The sequence below is a fragment of the Talpa occidentalis genome, unplaced genomic scaffold, assembly GCF_014898055.3.
Source record: "Talpa occidentalis isolate TD23 unplaced genomic scaffold, MPIMG_talOcc4v2.1 talOcc4.10, whole genome shotgun sequence".
NCBI classification, from domain to species: domain Eukaryota; kingdom Metazoa; phylum Chordata; class Mammalia; order Eulipotyphla; family Talpidae; genus Talpa; species Talpa occidentalis.
Window position 1 is genome coordinate 35,034,729 of NW_023600993.1, and position 19,983 is coordinate 35,054,711.

At 48.5% G+C, this 19,983-nt stretch overlaps 1 protein-coding gene across 2 annotated transcripts; it reads right to left on the reverse strand.

Annotated features, from left to right (window-relative positions):
- Positions 1-1,238: 1,238 nt before the first annotated feature.
- On the reverse strand, positions 1,239-13,694 carry MON1A (MON1 homolog A, secretory trafficking associated). Of its 2 annotated transcripts, none has more exons than XM_037529360.1 (6): positions 13,431-13,694; positions 5,474-5,613; positions 3,709-4,194; positions 2,396-3,161; positions 1,611-1,758; positions 1,239-1,510 (listed from the first exon to the last, which is right to left on the reverse strand). In XM_037529360.1, the coding sequence occupies exons 2-6, from the start codon at positions 5,598-5,600 to the stop codon at positions 1,370-1,372; spliced, it is 1,668 nt and encodes a 555-aa protein (XP_037385257.1). In that variant the 5' UTR covers positions 5,601-5,613; positions 13,431-13,694; the 3' UTR covers positions 1,239-1,369. The 2 variants fall into 2 exon arrangements, with proteins under 2 accessions (XP_037385257.1, XP_054550038.1); XM_054694063.1 differs by lacking the exon at positions 13,431-13,694 and adding an exon at positions 7,546-8,491.
- Positions 13,695-19,983: the final 6,289 nt, after the last annotated feature.

Here is a 19,983-nt window from a genome sequence, read left to right on the forward strand (position 1 = left end):
CCTGAAGAAGAGCAGGGGGAAGAACAGAAACAGAAAACATGCAGAAAAGAGTCGTAGGGCATGTGCAGTGTGAGCAGCACCCAACTTGTTGCTCCCTAGGGGTTTGGGAGTCTGGACATGTAGCCGCTGACATGTTCATTCTAATGTGACCCAGGTTGGGGCCAAGGACAGCGACAGTAAATAGAATAATTTCAGTGTACCCTTGGCCCATGCCACCTTCACAGACACATTATCCAATATGGGTTGGTTTTAGTAGCAAACCATATCCTGGCTCAGATCAAAAACTGCACAAAGGTGATTCACTTTACAGTCTGAAGATCATATTTAGCGGACAGTTATCTCCCATAAATACTTCCTGAGTCTTTCACTTTCCCTCGCTTATGAGATGGTTGAGTTACAGCAGAAGTGGGAGAGCCCCCCCAGCAGCAAGGTAGAGGCTTTTTGCACTGTGCCTTGGGCTCTGTCATGGTATGATTGGGGCTAAGTCTTCACTGCCAGGCCTTCTGGGATATCCACGGTAACTGGTGTAGACTAGGCCATACCAGGGAACAGGGTGATTGAGGAGGGCCCAGCGTACCTAGTGGAATCAGCCCTTCTTGGAGCAGCACTAACGCTCTTGGGTTCAGCTGGATCTTCTCTCTGGCCCTCAAGCTCACTTTTGGGGTTCATTCCTAGCATTGCACTGGGTACAGGGTGGGGAACTGAAGTGACAGCCCTTCATAGGAAAGCTTAAGCAGGGACATTTTCCCCAGCTACAGAGGAGGGGTTCTGAATTTGTTTTGAACTTCACCAAAGGCTCCCCGCCACACCAGAGATAAAACTTGACTTTCTCCACTTGACCTTCCCTATCTCACTTGGCTTGGCCCCTGATGAACTACTACTGCAGGATAGCTATGTGGTCCTTCATGGCATACAACTGGGGGCTCCAACTAGGAGGGAAAAAGGGGGTACCAGGGGCTCACACTGAGTATAGAGGTGGGGCTGTGGGAGGGAAAAAGCTAGTGGGGTGCTAGAGAACTCTTTACATGTGGTAGAAAACAGCCCCGGCCCAAGCTCTGAGCACATGTGCTGAGATGCTGTGTGAAGGAGGGAGGAGAGGGGTTTATATATATATATATGTGTCCCAGTGCATGGGGAAGCATGGGCTGGAGGTTCTGTGCCTGCATAAGAGTATGTGCATGTGAGCAAGAGTGGGTAAGTGAAGGAACCTGTAATAAGACCCAACAAGTGTCTATCTGAAGTACTTTAATGTACCCACCAACCCACAGTCCCTGCCTGCTGCCTGGGCAGGAGAGGCCAGCCCCACCCGATGGCTCCCATGGCTTCCATGGCCCAGTGAGCCTAGGAGGACTGAACCCACGCATTCTCATCAGTACGTGAGAGGTGTAAGGATGAAAAGGCGGTCTTCTTCTTTGCGGATCCAGCGCATCAACTTATGGATGGCACTGACAGCAGATGCCTTGGTCCCCAGGGGGCTGTAGCACATGTAGAGTTCAAAAGCACCTGTCACCTGAAGGAGGGGGCACAGGGTGGTCATCCAGGTTAGACATCTCCTCATGTCTCCTGTCCAGGACCCCAGTGAAGCCCAGCCCATCCCAGGGCCATCTTACCCAGGCCAGGAGATTTTCGTTGGGGCCCGTGTAGTAGATGGTCTTGAGGGGGCGGGAGGCATTGTGGGCACGACTGTGCAGGTACTGATAGAGACCCAGCAACCGCTCCTGTTCCTCTTCACTGGTGTAGGGGGCCTCAATCTCAGGGCTGGAAATGGAGAAGCGGGTTCACAAACGAATGGCTTTCTTTGCCTTGTCTGGAGATCTAGAAACATCCATCTCTAGCTAGGGTGACTTCACCATGTGTCCTACCCTCCAAAAGCTTTCTCAGGACAGGGCATTGTCTCCCCACCGCAGATAACTCCTCAGGTCAGGGCTGGGCCCACCTAGCTAGAACCCTGTGCTCCTTCCCTCTTCCAAGTTCATGACATCTTTGGTGACCCTCCCTTAGATAGGCCAGTCCAAGTCAGAGACAGGTCTAAAGTAGAGGAAAGATGACCTGGGAACCATCTGGGCCCAAAAGGGGCAAACAGAGGATAGAAGTTGCCACATCTGGCCCCAGCCTCTCTGTTGGGGAAGAAGTGAGAGAGTTCTGCATGCTGGGCTGGACCAAAATGACCCCAGTGCTCCAGGGCAAGGGAGCACTTCAGATACTGGGTATTTCAGAACTTTGGTTAATGAAGTAGAGAGGCCTATGCCAGTGGGGAACAGGGAGTCTGAGACCCTGGGTCACAGTAAAAGGAACCCATCATGAGTACACCCAGAGAGGACTACATCAGGTCAAACTAGCCCTCTTCCTCACAGCCCCGTCTTCCTCAAGCAGCGTCCCCAAAGCCCTCCCTCACCTGGTGAAGAGTCCTGAGCTCTTTGACTTATAGAGGAAGTGGCGCAGGTCAGGGATGCCCACTTGGGCAACACTGTAGTAGGGCGTGCGCAGTGCGTCCCGCAGCGCCAGGTGAGCTCCGCGCTTCCGCAGGCGCTCCTGAAAGCGGCGGCGGCAGTCAGAGACTGCAAAGAAGTCCTCGCGGTCGGTGGAGACCAGCAGCAGGCAGAGATCAGTGTCGGGCTCCAGGTAAGAAATGTGTGCGTGGAAGAAGCCGGCCGCGTTGAATTTGGGCAGGCACACGGGCGTCCAGGCCTCGCCCTCGCGGAAGGACGAGGAAGAACTTATGAGGTTGAAGAGCAGGTGCAGGTCAATGGGGTGCAGAAATTGGTCCTTGCGGCGCACGAGCGCCACGAGCTGGTTGCGAGCCAGCAGGATGGAGAAGACCAGGCTGCGCGCTCTCGCCTGCTGCAGGCAGGTACTCACTGCGTCACGCACGGTCGCCGCCAGAGGCAGGCAGCGTGCTGCCCCCATCAGGAAGCTGGGGTCTCGCGCCATGAGCTGCAGCAGGTTGTCGGTGATGCGCTCCGAGCCCGAGAGCAGGCGCCGCAGATCGTAGTTTTGCTTCTGCTGGAAGATGTGGCTCAGCTGCGCGCCAGTGAGAAGGCTCAAGATTTGGTAGTAGATATAAAGCAGCTCCTGTGCCAGTTCCTGCGCTGACTGCCGCGTCCGGGCCACTGCCACCAGCACCAGGGGACTCCGGCGCACGAATACTACCTTGTAACCATCTAGGGGTGGGGGCAGGGAGCGTCAGTTTCAGTCCCTCTCCCCAAACGCTGCCTCCTTGGCCTCACCCAGTTCCCTCAGAGCCCTGCCTTCCTGCACAGCTTCTGGCCTTCCACATCCTCTCCACCCTCCCTGAAAGCTCTGCAGAAGGTCGAGGCTTATAGATGATGAGGATAAAAACAGCAGCCCACCATCCCTTCAAATGAGGGCTCTGGATCTGTTTTTGCTATGTGCCTCACAGACTGGCACTAGCTGAAATGCAGGAAGCACTTCAGAAAAACTCACATGCTAGATGGCGAGAACAATGTGAGGCTAAGGATCTAGGATTTTTTTGTGGCTTCCCCAGGGATTTCACCTCTCCAGGGACAAAACCCATATCAGAGTCACCTCTGGTACTCACAACATGGGGACCTTGAGGCCCAGTGAGGTGGAGGTACTGCCCTGGGTCACACAGCACATCCCAGCCCCTCTAGTCAACAGGAGTCGGAACTTTCTATGCATTAACCCTGGCCAGGGGGCCCTCTGCCTCCCCCTCCCCAGGTGGCTCACCTGCGTGGATGGAGCGAATGGCGTTCTTGTCTGCTTCTAGGAAGGACACCAGGGCCACCATGACACCCATGGTGCTGGAAAGTGCCTCTTCCGACCCATAGCGGGAGTACACAGGCTTCCCCGCCTCGCTCAGCACAAAGACATGCTTCTGGTGCAGTCGCCATGCCTCAGCAGCCTCCTCCTCATCTCCCTCGCCTGACCCATCCCTGGAGGGCTCTGTGACTGGTCGCCCAGCTGCCCCTGCAGGCTCTGGCCAGTCCTCAGAGCTTCCTGGCAGCATCTCTTCCTGCAGGTCTCGAGCCACACCTGTCAGCTGGGTGCTCAGCTCGCTGAAGTCCTGGCTGATCTGACGCATGTCTGCAGGCAGTGGTGAGGGAACCCCAGCACCCTCCTTGGGGCTGTCCCCAGAAGCTGCCCCATCCTCCGATTCAGTCAGGTCCTCATAGGAACGGGCATGAACAAACATGGCACCCTCCTGCCCGGCACCTGCCAGCCAAAAGTACTGGTGCTTAGAGTGGTAGCCACTGGCAGACCACCTCACCAGCAAGGTGCCAAACATGGTATTACCTAGATTGCCAATTCAGATGAGGCAAGCCAGCGTCCCCCTCCTGCTGCTCTCTGCTCTGGTCATGCCTCTGCAACTTACAGTTCACCTGTCTCCTCCCGTCACACTGGTATGGGAGCCGCTGGTATGAGCCTGCCTCTCAGACCCTTCTCCCTTGCCCATCCTGATCACACTGGCCTTTGTCCCTCTGCTCTTTGTACACATTCAACATGCTCACCTACCTTCCTCCTTACCTACCAACTCCTTACCTACCTCAGGGCCTCTCTACCTGCTGTTCCCTCTGTCCAGAAGGTACTGTCACTTCTTCACTTGTCTGACTCCATGTCACATTTCAGCTCTTGGCAAAGAGCTTCAGCCTGAGCTCCCACCCCGGCACCCTATCATATCTCCATCCTTATCTCTCTTGTGGCACTGGTCGGGTATTGTCCTCCCCTGCTATATGGCATCCCCTCCCCACAAAGGACAGGTACCTGTTTATTCACTGCTACGTGCCATCAGCTTGCCCTGTGCCTGGAATATTGCCCATATTTGGGAATAGTACCTATATTTGGTGAATCTCTTTCCCTAGGAAAAGGCTCCTGGGCTCTGCTCAGGCCACAGCTCCTAACCCGATTCACTGTAATGGTCCTACTAGCCTGTGGCTTCCTTAAGGCCAGGGCCATGCCAGTCTTCCTTTACTGATTTTTTGTCTTTGACAAATAGTTAAATAGAACAGATATATTTTGAATCTCCATTACAAGTTCTGTGTTGTACCATGTGCTGGGACTCTAACTGCTCTGTGCTCAAGGAGCTCACCATCTTGTGGAAGAGAGATGGGCAATACATGCATAAACAAATAAAATGAAAAAATAACTGGTGTACGAAACAGGGCATAATTAGAGCAGGCCCAGCTTGTGAGGAGGTGACATTTAAGCTGAGAGCTGAGAGAGAGAGGAGTCAGGGAGGTCCACTGTAGACACAGGGAATAGGACAAGCGACCCAAGCTGGCACCCAGCCAGCACAGGGCAAGTGAAACGACAAAGAGGAAGGTCAGATACAGACTGAGCCTGGCTCCCAACAGTCTCCCCAGTCCCTGACACATAACCCACGAGTGACTGAACAAATACATGATGGAGTGGGAGAAAGAGTGGGTGGGAATCCAGATTGCCCTGGTGGCTGCTTTCGCTGTCAGCTGCCTGGGGTTGCACCCCTTGCCCATACCTGGCTCCTTTCCCTGGGTCAGTCCTGGTGTGGGGCTCTCAGCTCTTTCCACATTCTGCCCATCGGTAGGCGCCAATGTGCCATCAGGGCATTCGCTGCTGCTCTTTCTCTTTGTGTCAGTAGCCATCCCTTAGGCTCTCCTGTGGGGGCAAACAAAGGCATCACCATTGAAGGGTAAGAGAAGATGCTGTTGCAGGGATCCCTGGCATGAACAGTGGTGAGTACACGAAAATGTTCTTCACTAAAACCTATCTAACTCAAACCTCTATGGAATGAGTTTTGAATATTCCCCTCTAAAAAATTAAGAACAGGGGGCCTCCCTGGTGGTGCCAGGGGTTAAGACGCAACCTATGAAGCTGTCGGCAGCCACTGCTGCACGAGTTCAATCCCCAGCCAGGGAGCTACACACATGGCGCAACAGACCTCTCCTGCCTTGCCCGCTGCTCCCCTCAGCAGTGTATTTCGGTTGGTTAGCCTGTTCTGCTCCCCATTCTGTCTCTGGTGAATCCTCTCACCTTTCCCTCCACCTCTGGCCTGCGCCCCAGTTCTTGTGTACATAAATAAATGAATCTTTAAAAAAATATAAAATAAAATAAAAAAATTAAGAATGGGGGGATGGGGTGGCAACATATCTGACAAAGTGTCAAGATGCTGTTGTGTCAACCTAGTCCCCTAAATTAAATATAGTGTTGTAAACCAATGTTACCTTGATAAAGGGGAAAAAAACAAATAATCAGGTATGTTGGTATTTTTTCTAATTTTATGAGAAAGAATTCTTTGTGTTCATCTATTGTAGGGAAAGTAGAAAAAAAAATAGAAAGAAAGAAAGAACTCATCATTTACCTACCATTCAGGATCATTCACTATTTGTACTTCAGTCTTGCTAGCACTTATTAAGTATTTATCAATGTGGATTAAGTTGAGGTTTCTGTAGATTAAGTTATCTAATCCTAATCACTCTTCCATGAGGCAGACGGTCCTATCAGGCTACACTATGTGTGAAGGAAATGAAACTCAAGTCACTTTAGGAAGGAAGCATAGGAGCTCGGAATTGAAACAATCTTGCTTTCACTGCACATCCTCTGGTAACATTTCTCCCTTCAAAACTGAGTTGACCAATAGTTCTTTGGGATATTTAGGTATTGGCAAAGGATGAAGTGAGTCAGAATCAAATAGGCTTGTCTTTAGCCTGGAGCCTTGTTTTCCTTTGAGTACACTTTGTACCTTTTACATTTGTTAACCATGGTTTACCTTGCCAATTAAAAACAACTATAGACAAAACAGGTTTCAGTGCCTATTTGATGACCAGGACAGACCTAGCCTGATCTTTTAGTCCTTTAAACTCAGGGCCAGGTGGAGGTGGCCACAGTGAATGTCAGGAGTAACAAAGTTGGATGATTTATGGGGTCAATCTGTAGGGCCCCCAAAGGCAGGCTAAAGGCCCTTCATTTGTCAGGCAACAAATAGTCGACAGTGGAAGGTTCCATTTGAAGTACTGACCCTTTAGGAAAAGAGAGATCTGGCTTCGATAGGCTAAAAGAGCAGCAAAGACTAGTCAGAGATTCACGAGGACACTGAAGGCCAGCCAGGGGGCGGGAAGGGATTGGTATTAATGTGAGCAAAGCAGATCCTGCACTCCTGGCAGAGCAGGCTCCATAGGGAATAAACAAGGCCTTGCTCTGTAACCTTGAGCAAATGGCTTTACCCTGAGCCTGTTATGAAGTAGGTGCTCCCAAAAGACCATAGAAAGAATGCTTTCAAACAGACAGCATTACATCACTAGCATCTGTAGTGTCTCATACTACCTGCCTCACCCCACCCTCCAGTTCCTATCAGGCAGTTCCTAAGCTGATTTTCAAGTTCTTCTTTTCATAAGTCATGGAATGCTTTCTTTAAATTAATCTTTTGCAGGAAGACAATGTGCCAAACAGACAAGGAGGCAGGCCAGGCCTGATGGCTACTCCTGTACTGAGCCTAGAGAACCACAGAACAAGTGGGTCTTAAGCACTAACGGCCAACAGCATCACCCCACCAGAGTAGGACCAAAGGAAGATTATTGGGAGAACATCTACCTTTTGGGGTTTTCTAGGCCATCAAGCCCATCTGCCCATCCATCCATCCATCCATCCATCCATCCATCCATCCAGTGAGGGTCAGAGCCCAGAAGACCAAGAAGTGGGCCATCCAAGAGGCTTCATCCCTTAACAGTAACCTGAGGAGGCATCCAGAAAGTTCTCCTAAGCCTGAGATTAAGGCCAGTTTGGCAATCCAAAATGGGCAAAAATAGCATTACCATGCCATTGAGCACAGGGCAGTGGAAGCTAAAGAAAGGAGGGCATGTCTGGGACTTGAGCAAGAAGACATAGGCTACATGAGAACTTTATAGACCACTATTGTACAAGCTAACCTAAAAGCCAAGGTGGGTCTGAATTGCTGCATAAAGAGGGAGTGACCGCTGAGACTGAGGAGAGACTCAATCTGTTCATGTCCAAAAACAGGCAAGCTGCTACTGATAGTCCCAGGGCTTGTGGACCTGGTTCTCTGCATGGATACCTGGATTGGTACGTGCCTTTACTGGGGAGAGAGTTCAGAGTCATTGCTTTAAATGGGAATGCCCTATATTTCTTTGTCTACTTACTTTCCCACGCCCTTAGTCATTCCTTCACACCCTTTCTCATCATCTCCTCCTCCTAGTCTCACTCTCTGCACTATCAGCGATAACACTGCCTTCCATTCCACTGTGCACAGAGAGGTCAGAAGAGAACTTAGAAGGTTCCCACCACAGCCTTGCCTTACCTGACAGACACTACCTTCCTTCACCTTACTAAAGATGAGTGGTCCATGCTTCTCCACCCAAGCCCTCTGCCTACTCAAGCAAATGGCTTCACCAGCTGTTTCTCCCTCTCCCAGGTCATCAGTTTCCCTTTTTCCCCTATCCATGACCAATATGTTGATCCTTCATCTGCTAAACACCTTCCTTGAGTGTGTTCACTCTGCTAAGTTGTTGAGCTCTACTTATTATTTGTGAACTCTGTCTTATTTCTATTAAAAAGTTAAAACAAATTTCCTCTTAACTTATTCCCTTCTAGCTATCACCCCATTTTTCTTTGCCCTTTACAAAACAAAACAAATAAACCTCAAAATTGTAAATAATACCTGGGAGTTTAATTAGTCAGGTAAACTAAACTGTGTAATAAAAGAATGCCAAAATCACACAGGTTTTACACATAAAGGCCTTTTTTTTCCCCTTCACACAAAACCTTATGAATCCAGGACACTAGCATCTTCTACCTCTGCCATTTGGAACACATGGCCTTCCATATTACCTGGCAGTGGGAGACAAGGCTGGAGAGTCACGTACTAGCTCTTAAATATTTCAAAGCCCAGACTGACCAGAAGTAGTTATGTGGCTAGAGGGGCCAAGAAATGGAGGTGCCAAGGTAGCATGCTAAGAGGTGGTGGGGAACTCAAGGATATCTGGTAATCAAGAAGTGTCTTTGGGGCCTTCCCCATGGTGCAGAGGGTTAAGTCTCACACTATGAAGCTATTTGCAGCCACTGCAGCACTAGTTGATCCTGGCCAGGGAGCTACCCACATGGCACAGCAGACCTTTCCTGTCTCGCCCACTGCTCCCCCTCAGCAGTAGATCCACTTGTTCTGCTCCCCACTCTGTCTCTGGTGAATCCTCTCACCCCCTGCACCTCTGGCCTACACCCCCATTCTTGTATGCATAAATAAATAAATCTTTTTAAAAAAATCTTTCAAAAAAAAAAGTGTCTTTGCCACAACCTGTCCGCTCTTCTCTCTTGAACTCATTCCAGTTAGACTTCCACCTCCATCACTCCAGCAAGATTGCTCCCATCAGGCCAACTCAGGATCATCTCACTGTATTTAGCAGCAGCAGCGATGGATATACTTGATTATTTCCACTCTCTCAAAGCACTTTTTCCTTTTGTACACCACTCTCCTTTCCCATTCCTTCCCCCACCTCATGGGCCATTCTTTCTAAGTCCTCTTATAGCTGAGGCACCCAGATTTCAGTCCTTGGATCTTATCTCTGTTTTCATTCAATCTCATTCAGTCTCATGTTTTAAATTCTCACTGATACATTAATAATTCCAATTTTTATTTCCAGCTTCATTCTCTCTTCTGATTTCTAAGGCCATGTACATTTAGCTGCTACTGGATGTTTGCCCTTGAAAGTCTTACAGTATCTATCTCAAGGTTATAGTACAAATTGAGTTCTAATTATCCCCCTTAATAAGTTGTTCCTTGCAGAGTTTTCTTTATCTCAGTGAAATAATTTCATGCTTTTAGTTATTTAGTGAAAAATCTCAGACCTCCCTGGTGGCCTAGGGGTTAAGGCTCAGTACAACTTTCCTAGGACAGATTGTTGATGTTAAGTGGGAAATGCCATATCCAGATTCTCACCACTTCTCATCACCTTCACCACTACACATTGATCCAAGCCACCATTATATTGCTCTAGGAGATCATTGCAAGTCTTCTTGTTGGGGAAAAGGATGACCTGAATGAACCCCACAAACATAGGTTTTATGGAATCCACCCCTACCCCAGACCAAAGAGATCCAAGATAACAAGGACTACAAATCCCATAATGTCATCACCACCGAAGGGAGGATCATTAGGAACTGAGGATGGAGTTAAGCAGCCAGGATTGGTATGTAACCAGAGATGTGGGCCTTTGGGGTTCTTGTTTTTTTTCACCAGCTTTCAGCGTGCTATTGGGATCCCAGCTCCATGGAACTGGTAGGATGCATTCACCAATTTATCTCACTCTCTTTCTCCCTGTGTTTTTTCTGTCATCATTCCCCCCCCCCTTTTTTTTTTTTTGCAAATAAACCTTTATTAACCTTTTTGTGTGTGCCTGTAATTGAGTCTCATTATAAGTCCCTTTCCAGCATGAGGGTGAGGACCCACAGTCAGGCAGCCCATTTCACATTGGGGTTGCCCTGTAACATTCTAACGAGTCTCCCCACTTCTGCCCTTGTCCCTGCACAGTTTATACATCTCCCAGTACTGAAACACAATTCACGTCACATAGAACCTCCACTCATAATTCTGTCTTAGTCCATCTCATTCAGTGAGGAAGTCAATCTCCTCACTGTGATGCACTAGGCCTCACTCTATTTACCACCTCCCCATTTCTTTGACCTCATTGCCTACACTTTTCCCCCCATGCTTGTCCCACTTTGCTTCAGTTCTGCCATTCTGAACCTATAATTTTTCTTAAGTATAATGAAAATGTAAATTCTTAGTATTCCTTCACTTCAGAGTTTTGCCTTGCTGAACTTTCTCCCTGGTCCACACCTCCCTGCTTTTCCTCTGTCTCTCCCCTCACCTATCCCACTGCCTGGGCTAGATATATACATGACTCAGCTTCCTTCAGGTCGCTGCTCAAGTGTTACCTTATCAGAGAGGCCTTTCTGCACAATCCCTAATCCTTATTCCCCTGGCCCTGCTTTATTTTCCTACATTGAAGGTCACTGTGACCTGTGACAAATTTCAGAATGCCAGCTCCACACAGGAGGAGTTTAACCACTATTTGCCAGATAAATAAGTTTTGGAAAGGAAGATGAAAGATCCTCACTGCCATGTGGTCTCTGGAGACCCTTGTCTGGGGGTGGGGGGGAAGATTTGTCCTTGGTGGTAGTCAAGTGTTTAGAAATAATCTCTCTGGAGTCAGAGAGGCCTGGATTAGGTTGGCATGTTTTTTGTAAGTCTCAGCTTTCTCATCTATAAAATGGGGATATTAATAGCACAATTCATTGGGCTGTAGAAGTGCAAAGTGAGATAATCCATGTAATTTGGTTATCTTGGGGCATAGTAGGTTCTTGTGTTGTAGAGCAACCCCGATACAAAACGGGGTGCCTGACTGTGGGTCCTCACCCGCGCGCTTAAAAGGACTTATTAATGTTCTACTGCAGGCACACGCGAAAGGTTAATAAAAGGTTTATTTACAAGGGAAGGGGAAATGAGGAAATGTACAGCTCAGGGAGAAAAGTGGAAGACAAAGTTTTAAATGAGTCCTACCGATCCGCCGATCAGGAATCCCAAATGGCGCTCTGAGAGCTGGCCGCCAGCCAGGAGTGGTGAAGCCAGGAGGCGAGCGATAGCGAGCCCCCCAAGGCCCACGTGTTTGGTTTTTATATCCAACCTGGCTGCCCAACTCCACCCTCAGGTCCCAGTCACCCTCCCTTTGGTGGTGATGGGATTTGTCTTTCCCAATGTCTTGATGGCTTTAGTCTGGAGTGGGGGGTGGGGTCCACAAAGTCTGTATGGGATTAACTCAGGACATCATTTCCCCCTAACACTTGTACATTCATCTGCTTATTTAGCATCCAGACTGTGTATAGTGTTAACATGGAACCAGTGGCCTCTGCCATGTAGCTTGCTCACCCTGAACCAGGCCCTGAGTGAACTGGCCTGTACTTCTGATCTCATGAAGCCAGGTGGGTCTAGCCTAAAGTGACTCACTTGTGATGTAGGCCAAAGAGCTGTCCATTGGTCTAAGGCTGGGAGTTTCTCCAGGCTAATTGGCTATTCACTGGCCCTGGGTTGCAGGAACAGACTAACAGTTCTCTGATGTTCCTGGAATCTCTCCCAAGTTGAACAACTTGGTCTGCCACATGCCCTTGCTCTGTGGTCTTGTAACTGACTCAAAGACCCAGACAAAGTCTACAGCAGTTTACCCAATGTCCTGTGGGTCAACTACCCACTGATCCTCTATAGCTTCCCAAGCCACTTGTAGCTTCAGTTGACTGAACCCAGAGTGGTACCCAACTTGGTACCCACATGGAATAGAAGCAGGGTCAGCTGGCTGGAGCTAATCTCCACCATATTTCTCCCGTCACTTGAAATCATGCATCATATTATCACCTCCAAGGCCGATGTGGGGACCCAGCCAGAAGCCTTGATGAAGCAAACAGTTCTCTGGATATTTATTTTGGAAACTAAGTAGGGAGGGTGAGTGACTTACAACAAAACTAACCCAAATCCACACTGGAACTGTAACCTGTGTAGCTGAAGCTTCTGGGAGGCTGAACTTAAAGTAGTTAAGCAAGAGAGGTCTCTTGCAATCAATCCCAGTTGTTCCCATGGATTCCTGTGCTTTCCAGGCAGCCTCTCTAGAAGCCCTTAAGGCTTACCACTTTCCTTAGAAGAGCCCTCTTGTGCCTATGAGCAATGACACCAAACAGGTTGACTCAATCAGCCCTTACAGTGAGTGTGCAATCATGGGGGGTGGTTTGGGAGAAGGGGAGTGGTTGAGCCTTGCAGGAGCCCCCTCCCTACTAGCTGGCTAACACTCTTCTCCCTCTTCCTGCTTAAATAGTTCTCCATCCTGCCTTGACCCTTCAGGGAATGGTGTATCTGGGAGAGTGGGCCCAAGAAGTATGCATGTGTAGCAGAGAGAGCCAGGGGAGGCTGTGCTGTAGCTGCTTCGGCTAGAGCCTACTCCATGCTGTCTAGGTACTAGTCATTGCTGGTGCCACTCCCCTTTCTGACAAAGGCTGCTCACCCTCCCCCAGGAAACCTGATCCCAGAAAGGGTGGCTCACCCAGTACAAGGGGCAGCCCGGTTATCCAATCAGGGCACCGTAGAGAGCAAACTCCCAAGCCCCGAGACACTTCCAGGATCTTCCAGCTCACCCCACAATCAACTCTGCCATCTTTGAAAAGACTTGAAATCTGGGTGTGTATTGGGGGCGGGCCTTTCCTGGCCTCTGCCCCCTACTGGACTTCGCCCTCCCAGTAAAAGGATGGGTTCCAGGAATTGCCTTGTATTCTCCAGCTGGGGGCCAACCAGCTAAAGGACCCCAAAGAGTCTACTTCAAATGATGGCAGGGTCCCCCAGTCTTCAGGCCCCTCCCTCCAAGGATGACAGCTCTCCTGTCTCTCGGCACCCCCAGGCCACGTGGGTTAGCAGACGGACTCACCTATTTCTTTGGGGGACCCTGGACGCACAGAGATTGCCGGTCACTGCCCTCTGTCGGACCCCCAGGAGGGCACGGGTGTCGGGCCAGGCCAGGTCTGAGGACGCAGATTGGTGGGGCCACGGCCCCCTGCGGACGCAGACATAGCCACAGCGCGGGACACCTGCCCTTCCCACCGCCCCTCGCCCGATTGTCGGTGCAGGAAGAAGACAGCCCTAGCCGGACTCTCCCGGCGGAGGCCCGGCTCCAGCCGCTGGACCCGGCCCGGCCCGCCCCCGGGTGCATTATGGGAAACGTAGTCCACAGTGCACTGCCGCCGGCGGCTGGCGGGTCGGGGCGGGTCGGGGCCGCGTCGAGGCCTGACCCGGTCGCAGATTGCCTCAGCCAATGTCTCCTTCTCCGCCTCCGGTCCAGGCCCGGGCGCCTCCCTAGAGCCCAGAACCCAGAACCCCGGGTGAACCACAGACGCAGACTCTCCGACCCCTCCACCCGAGACAAATAGAGATTTATTTCAAGTGGAGAAAAACACGTTGATATTGTTTCCTATATTGATCATGGAAAGGTGCAATTTGAGGGGGCTGGATAAATGTCATTAGTGGGCTAGACTACACTGACTATAAAGGATGTGAGCATGCGCAAAAGCCACACTAATGCCTACCCAAAACATCTTTTTTTTTTGCCACGTTTTTTTTTTAATTTATTTGCCTTTTATTTATTTATTTTAATTTTTTTATTTTTATATTTTGCCACGTTTTAATATATCTGTATGAGGGGCCTTCCTTCCTTGTGGCGCAAGGGGTTAAGACGCAGCACTATGAAGCTATTTGCAGCCCCACTTCGATCCTGGCCAGGGAGGTGACCCACATGGCTCAGCAGACCTCTCCTCACCCGCTGCTTCCCTCAGCAGTGTATTTCATTTAATCCACCTGTGCTGTTCCCCAATCTGTCTCTGGTGAATCCTCTCACCCACCACATCTCTGGTGCGCACCCCAGTTCTTGTATGCATAAATAAATATATGTATGTGCGTGTGCGCACACACACACACACACACACACACACACACACACTCTGAATTAGGCTCCAGAACAGTAGTTCTCAACTCTTGACTGAAAATAGAACGACTTGGGGAACTTTAAGAAAACATTAATGCGTGAACGCCACTCCTAGGGAATTCAATTTAATTACACTGGGATGGGACTCAACCATCACTATCTTTTTAAAAGTTTCCCAGATGATTTGCCAAGACAAGGGAGCACCGTCACAAATATTTTTAATTTCCTGGGTGCATAGCAATAAAAACAGTAGGAAAACATAAAGCTTTTCCAAACAATTTTATTTTTGGAAAACGGTTAAAGAAGCAAAATTAGGGATTAACAATACTGCTAAAGTCTCCTCTGAAGCAATTAAACCACATTATAAACTTGTGGTTATTTCCCCCAACAGTTCTGGGATGAAGTAAAAAGTCTGAAATCACGCCAGTGATTCTCCCTCGCTTCAAGCACTCCAGTGCACTGTTCTGAGCCCATCTCAATCCTACAATGGAAATGGGGGAGAGCTCTGCTAATGGCTTTTTTTCATGGTCTCAGATGCCTGTCTCTTGGAATCTACCTCCACAGCAGTGGCCTATCACTAACATGGTGACAAAACTGTGGCTTTTACCATAGATGGCTTTACACAGCCCCTCCCCTTTAAATAACAGCAAGTGAGAAAATACCCCATTCCTTAGTAATCTTTTCTCCTGGAGAGGAGAGAGAGGAGAGGAGTCCCTCCCGGTCCCCACAGATTCTCACTTACTCAGGTCAGGCTCCTTCCCTTATGGTAAAAATAATTTATACAGTTTTGCTCTCATTAATTCCACTACTGAAAATAGAAAAGTTTAAGCCATGGGGCCTCCCTAGTGGTGCAGGAGTTTAACGTTTCAGCACTATGAAGCAATCCGCAGCCACTGCAGCATGAATTCGATCCCCAGTCAGGGAGTTATCCACATGGCACAGCAGACCTCTCCAGTCTTGCTGGCTGCTCCCCTCAGCCATGAAGTTCTCATGTTCTATATTTGGTTGAGAAATACACCGGCTTTATTCTTTTAGCCGGAAGTTGCACCCCACAGAATTGATTCTCTTTGAATACACATTAAGGTTTTATTTTTTTAAAGATTTATTTATTTATTTATTTATGCATACAAGAATTGGGGTACAGGCCAGAGGTGCGGGGAGGGGGGAGAGATTGAGAGGATTCACCAGAAACAGAGTAGGGAGCAGAACATGCAGATTGATTGAAATACACTGCTGAGGGGAGCAATGGGTGAATCAGGAGAGGTCTGCTGTGCCATGTGGGTCACCCCCCTGGCTGGGGATCCAACTCGTGCTGCAGTGGCTGCAGATTGCTTCATAGTGCTGCAAATTAACCCATTGTGCCACCAGGGAGGCCCCGAATTTAAAGATTTCTAATACGCCTAACCAGTCTCAACAGTCTCCATGTTGACCTAAGTGTCTGTTGTCAGAGTCTCAATCTTGCTTGCAGGCACATTAGATTCACCAGAGAGAACCACTGTCATTTGAAAGTATTGCATCTACTTAGCCAAGTAAGTAGCCATATATAGCAGGTCTCCCAATAATGTCGATCATTCAATATCAGCTGGGATTGTCTTTTGCTCATGGATGTTATAACAAAATGACTTTGAAGAAAACATTACTCAAGGACTTCCTGTACCCCATGTGCTCTGGCTAAGACTTTTGCCTAGGATATTCTCACAGAACAAACCATTATAGCTACTTACTAAAACATTTTTTTAAAGATTTATTTTATTTATTTATGCATGCAAGAGTGGGTGTGGTGGGGGGAGGGATAGTTGGGAGGGGTGAGAGGATTCACCAGAGACAAAACAGGGAGCAGAACAGGGGGATCTACTGAAATACACTGCTGAGGGGAGCAGCAGGCAAGACAGAAGAGGTCGACTGCACCATGTGAGTTAGCTCCTTGGCTGGGGATCGAACTCATGCTGTAGTGGCTGGCAATAGCTTGATAGTGATGAAACTTAACCCCTGTGCCACCAAGGAGGCCCTCTTTCCTTTTTTATTTTTATTTTTTTAAGATTTATTTATTTATTTATACAAGCACTGGGTACAGTCAGAAGCGCGGGAGGGTGAGAGAATTCACCAGAGCCAGAGTGGGGAACAGAACAGGCAGAATGACAAAGTACACTGCTGAGGGGAGCAGCGGACGCGGCAAGAGAGGTCTGCGCGCCATGTGGGACCCTCTCCTTGAGGCCAGGGATTGAACCAGTGCTGCAGAGGCTGCAGGCAGCTTCGCAGCCCAGCGCTCAACCGCTGTGCCACCAGGGAGGCCCATCTTTCCTTTTTTAAATAACCATTTTTTAAAAATTTAATTGTGGTAAGAGTTTTCTTTCATAGTTATAAGTGGACATTTCAGAACCTCAGGTGCTATGAAGAGGTTGTGGCTAAAGTGACAAGGCTCCATTGTAGCCTGAGGCTATGCTATCTTGCTTGTCTGACTAGGGGCAAATCCTTTAGTGATGTTTTCAGTATCTTCAGCAGTTCCCCATCATATAGAAAGCAAGATATTGAATGTGAAGTATCCTGAGCTAATAATAACAGTCAGGCCTTCCCTGGAAATTTTGAAGAGGTTTTCCTTCCTGCCTTTATTACTTTGCAGCTCCTGGGAAGGCAGCCGGAAAAAATTTCCTGCTTTGCTGGAATGTTACGTCAGTGGTCTTATATCATTGGTATCTGTCCTGGTTCCAGTCTCTCATTTTAACATTTGATCAGACCCCTACTTCCTATGATGAAGAGCCATGGCCCCAAATGAGAGCAAAGCAACAAGAACAGCAGGCGGGACAATGTCCTTCTCTTTGCTAGATCCTCCCTATGAGGATTTAGGGGCTGAAAGTGAGTCCACCCTACTGTACTCCCTTCCAGCTGGGGGCACTGCTCTGGGTGAGTGCTTCTAAATAGCTCAAACTTCCATGTCTTAGGCAGTAAAAACCACCTTACAAATACTGTGAGCCCACATGCAATGAAAAAAAAATTCAGAATTTTCCTCTGAAAATCCTCATAATCGCCATAAAAAAAAAGGGAAAGTAGTGAGGAGTATGAGTCTTGGAGTAATCAGACTGACCTGGGTTGGAATTCCTCCACCTTCTACTTTCCAGCTGTGGCAAGTTATTCACTCAGTCTTGCTGGACTTTGGTTTCCTTGACTATAAAAGGGAATATCATATGGTAATTGTGAAGATTAAATAAGATAATGAAGTGCCATCACAATACCAAACATATAGTATGATGAAAGGTAGCAATTATTATTATCTAAGGATATTGGGCATAAGGCAAGAATTAGTTCTTTAATATTAGTTCCTCTACCTCTTTGGAAAATATAGTACTATCACTGATAATGGCTTAATTTGGGAAACAAAGTAAAATATCCAGAGTTCAATATAACCGTTTCTTCTCTTCCCTGGAAACTCAAAGATGCTGGTGTACCCCAGGGTTCAGTGTTGGAACCCTGTTCTTCTGTCTACACTCACTCCCTCATTCCCTTGGTTATCACATGTATGGGTATGGCTTTAGATCCCAGCACCAGCAATATGCTAATATATCCCAGGTTTGCATCTTTAACTTATTGCTTTATCCTGAACTCCAGACTATTATATCTAACTGCCAACTCCATGTCTCACTTGTCTACTACACATTAAAAACTTCAATTGACCCCAAACTGAGCTTCTGCTCTTCCTACCAAAACTGCTTCTCCCACGTTCTTCCCTGCATCCTAGTCCACATCTCCTGTTTTCATTGTGGCCACACAGGTACAATTACCATCTTCTGTATTATTGTGACAATCTCTTAACTTGATGCTCTGCTTCTGCCTTTCCCATCTTCAAGCCTTTCACCACACAAGCCAGAGGGATTCTGGATATTATTCTGTTTAGAGCCCTTCACCAGTTTTCCATCTCCCTCTTTATAATAACCAAATTCACTTTAGCAGAGATTGTGTATCTTGTTTAGTTTGCATCTCCAGTAATTGTTCCAACCTCATTTCCACTAAGGCAGCAGAGATTATCAGCCTTATTCTTTCTTGTATCCCCTGCTGGCAAAGAGCAGGCACTCACAGTTTTTGAGAAGGAATGCTTTACATAAAATATATCTGAAAAGTGGAAAGGTAACTTTAAAGACTACTTAACTCAACAACTTCCTTTCTCTGCAGACAAGGCTTGATTTATTTTGCAATGCTTTGCAGACTTTCTTTCTCTCTTTTTCTCTTTCTCTCTCTCTCTCTATTTTTTTCATACAAGAACTGGGGCAAAGGCCAGAGGCCCAGCGTGGGAGGGTGAGGGGATTCACCAGAGACAGAGCAGGGTGCAAAACAGGCCGACTGACCGAAAGCACTGCTGAGGGGAGCAGCAGGTGAGGCAGGAGAAGTCTGCTGCATCATGCGGGTTGCTTCCTGTCAGGTCAGGAATTGAACCCGTGCTGCAGAGGCTGCAGACAGCTTCACAGCGCTGCGCTCAACCCACTGCGCCACCGGGGAGGGGAGACCCCTACAGACTTTCTTGTACCAGTCATCTTTGATCTCATGATGTTGAATTTAGGCTATAAAATCAGGTTACCTTCCCTAAGGGAAAAGACACTAAGTGGCTGGAACCAGCAAACATTTCAACAGTATAGACAATCCATTGGGAAGCTCGGCACTGGCTATTTGAAGAACACTAGCTGGAAGGAGATTCTGGAAATGAGTTACAGATTGAAAGCTGTGCTGCCCTGTTTTCCACTACATTGCAGATTTGCAGGTGTCTTTCAGTTTGCAGGTGTCTCTGTAATCTTGCACAAGTCACTCTTGTTCAGCTTTATTGCTCAAGAACTAGCAAGGCCCTCTGAAAGCTGGGTGGATTTTCCTTCATAGGTAGGGCTACTGAAACTTTTTTATGTATGTATGTATGTATGTATGTATGTATTATGTATATATGTACATACATACGCATTATGTATGTCTATGCACTGAAACTTTTTAACATAGATGGTTTACCTGGATTCTTGAGGGTGGACACCTAACCTGGAAATCCATCAAAAGGAGAAGGGGACAAGCCTCTTTGATTACTGCTTCTCTAATTCAAGTATTTCTCTTGCAACCATCCCAGGCTAAATTCTAGGGCTGGGAGGGTCAAGAGTAGGGCACTGGGGTGGACAAAAAGTCCCTTCTAGAAGGCACAGGATAGAGAAGTGTCGCGTCCTTTCCCTTTACACTAATGGACGATTAGGAGGCTTCGAGCTAGGCAGGCCAGGGCCGTATTCAGGCTCCTAGCCAGGAATAAACCTCGAGAAGGCCAAGTTACCGAGAGCCCACGCGCCAGGCTGAACTCTCACGGAGAGCGCAGGAATACAAGAGGCCTCAGGTACGAAGGCTAAACCACAACCCCCAGGCGCCCCAGCGATCCGGGCCTGGGCAGCGCGCCCTCCCATTGGACGCCAGTGAACGGCGTGCCCCACGCCCCGCCCCCGTGTGCAGGCCGACCCCACCCCTCCCTGCGCGGGGCATGGCGGGACTG

What these genes read in the sequence shown, in the direction of transcription:
- MON1A (XM_037529360.1), bottom strand. Translation starts at nt 5,600, where the DNA reads ATGGCTACTGACACAAAGAGAAAGAGCAGCAGCGAATGCCCTGATGGC. An exon ending in AGCTCAGGACTCTTCACCAG is followed by an intron (nt 1,759 to 2,395) that starts GTGAGGGAGGGC and finishes CTCCATTTCCAG; the next exon opens with CCCTGAGATTGAGGCCCCCT. An exon ending in ACGAAAATCTCCTGGCCTGG is followed by an intron (nt 1,511 to 1,610) that starts GTAAGATGGCCC and finishes CCCCTCCTTCAG; the next exon opens with GTGACAGGTGCTTTTGAACT.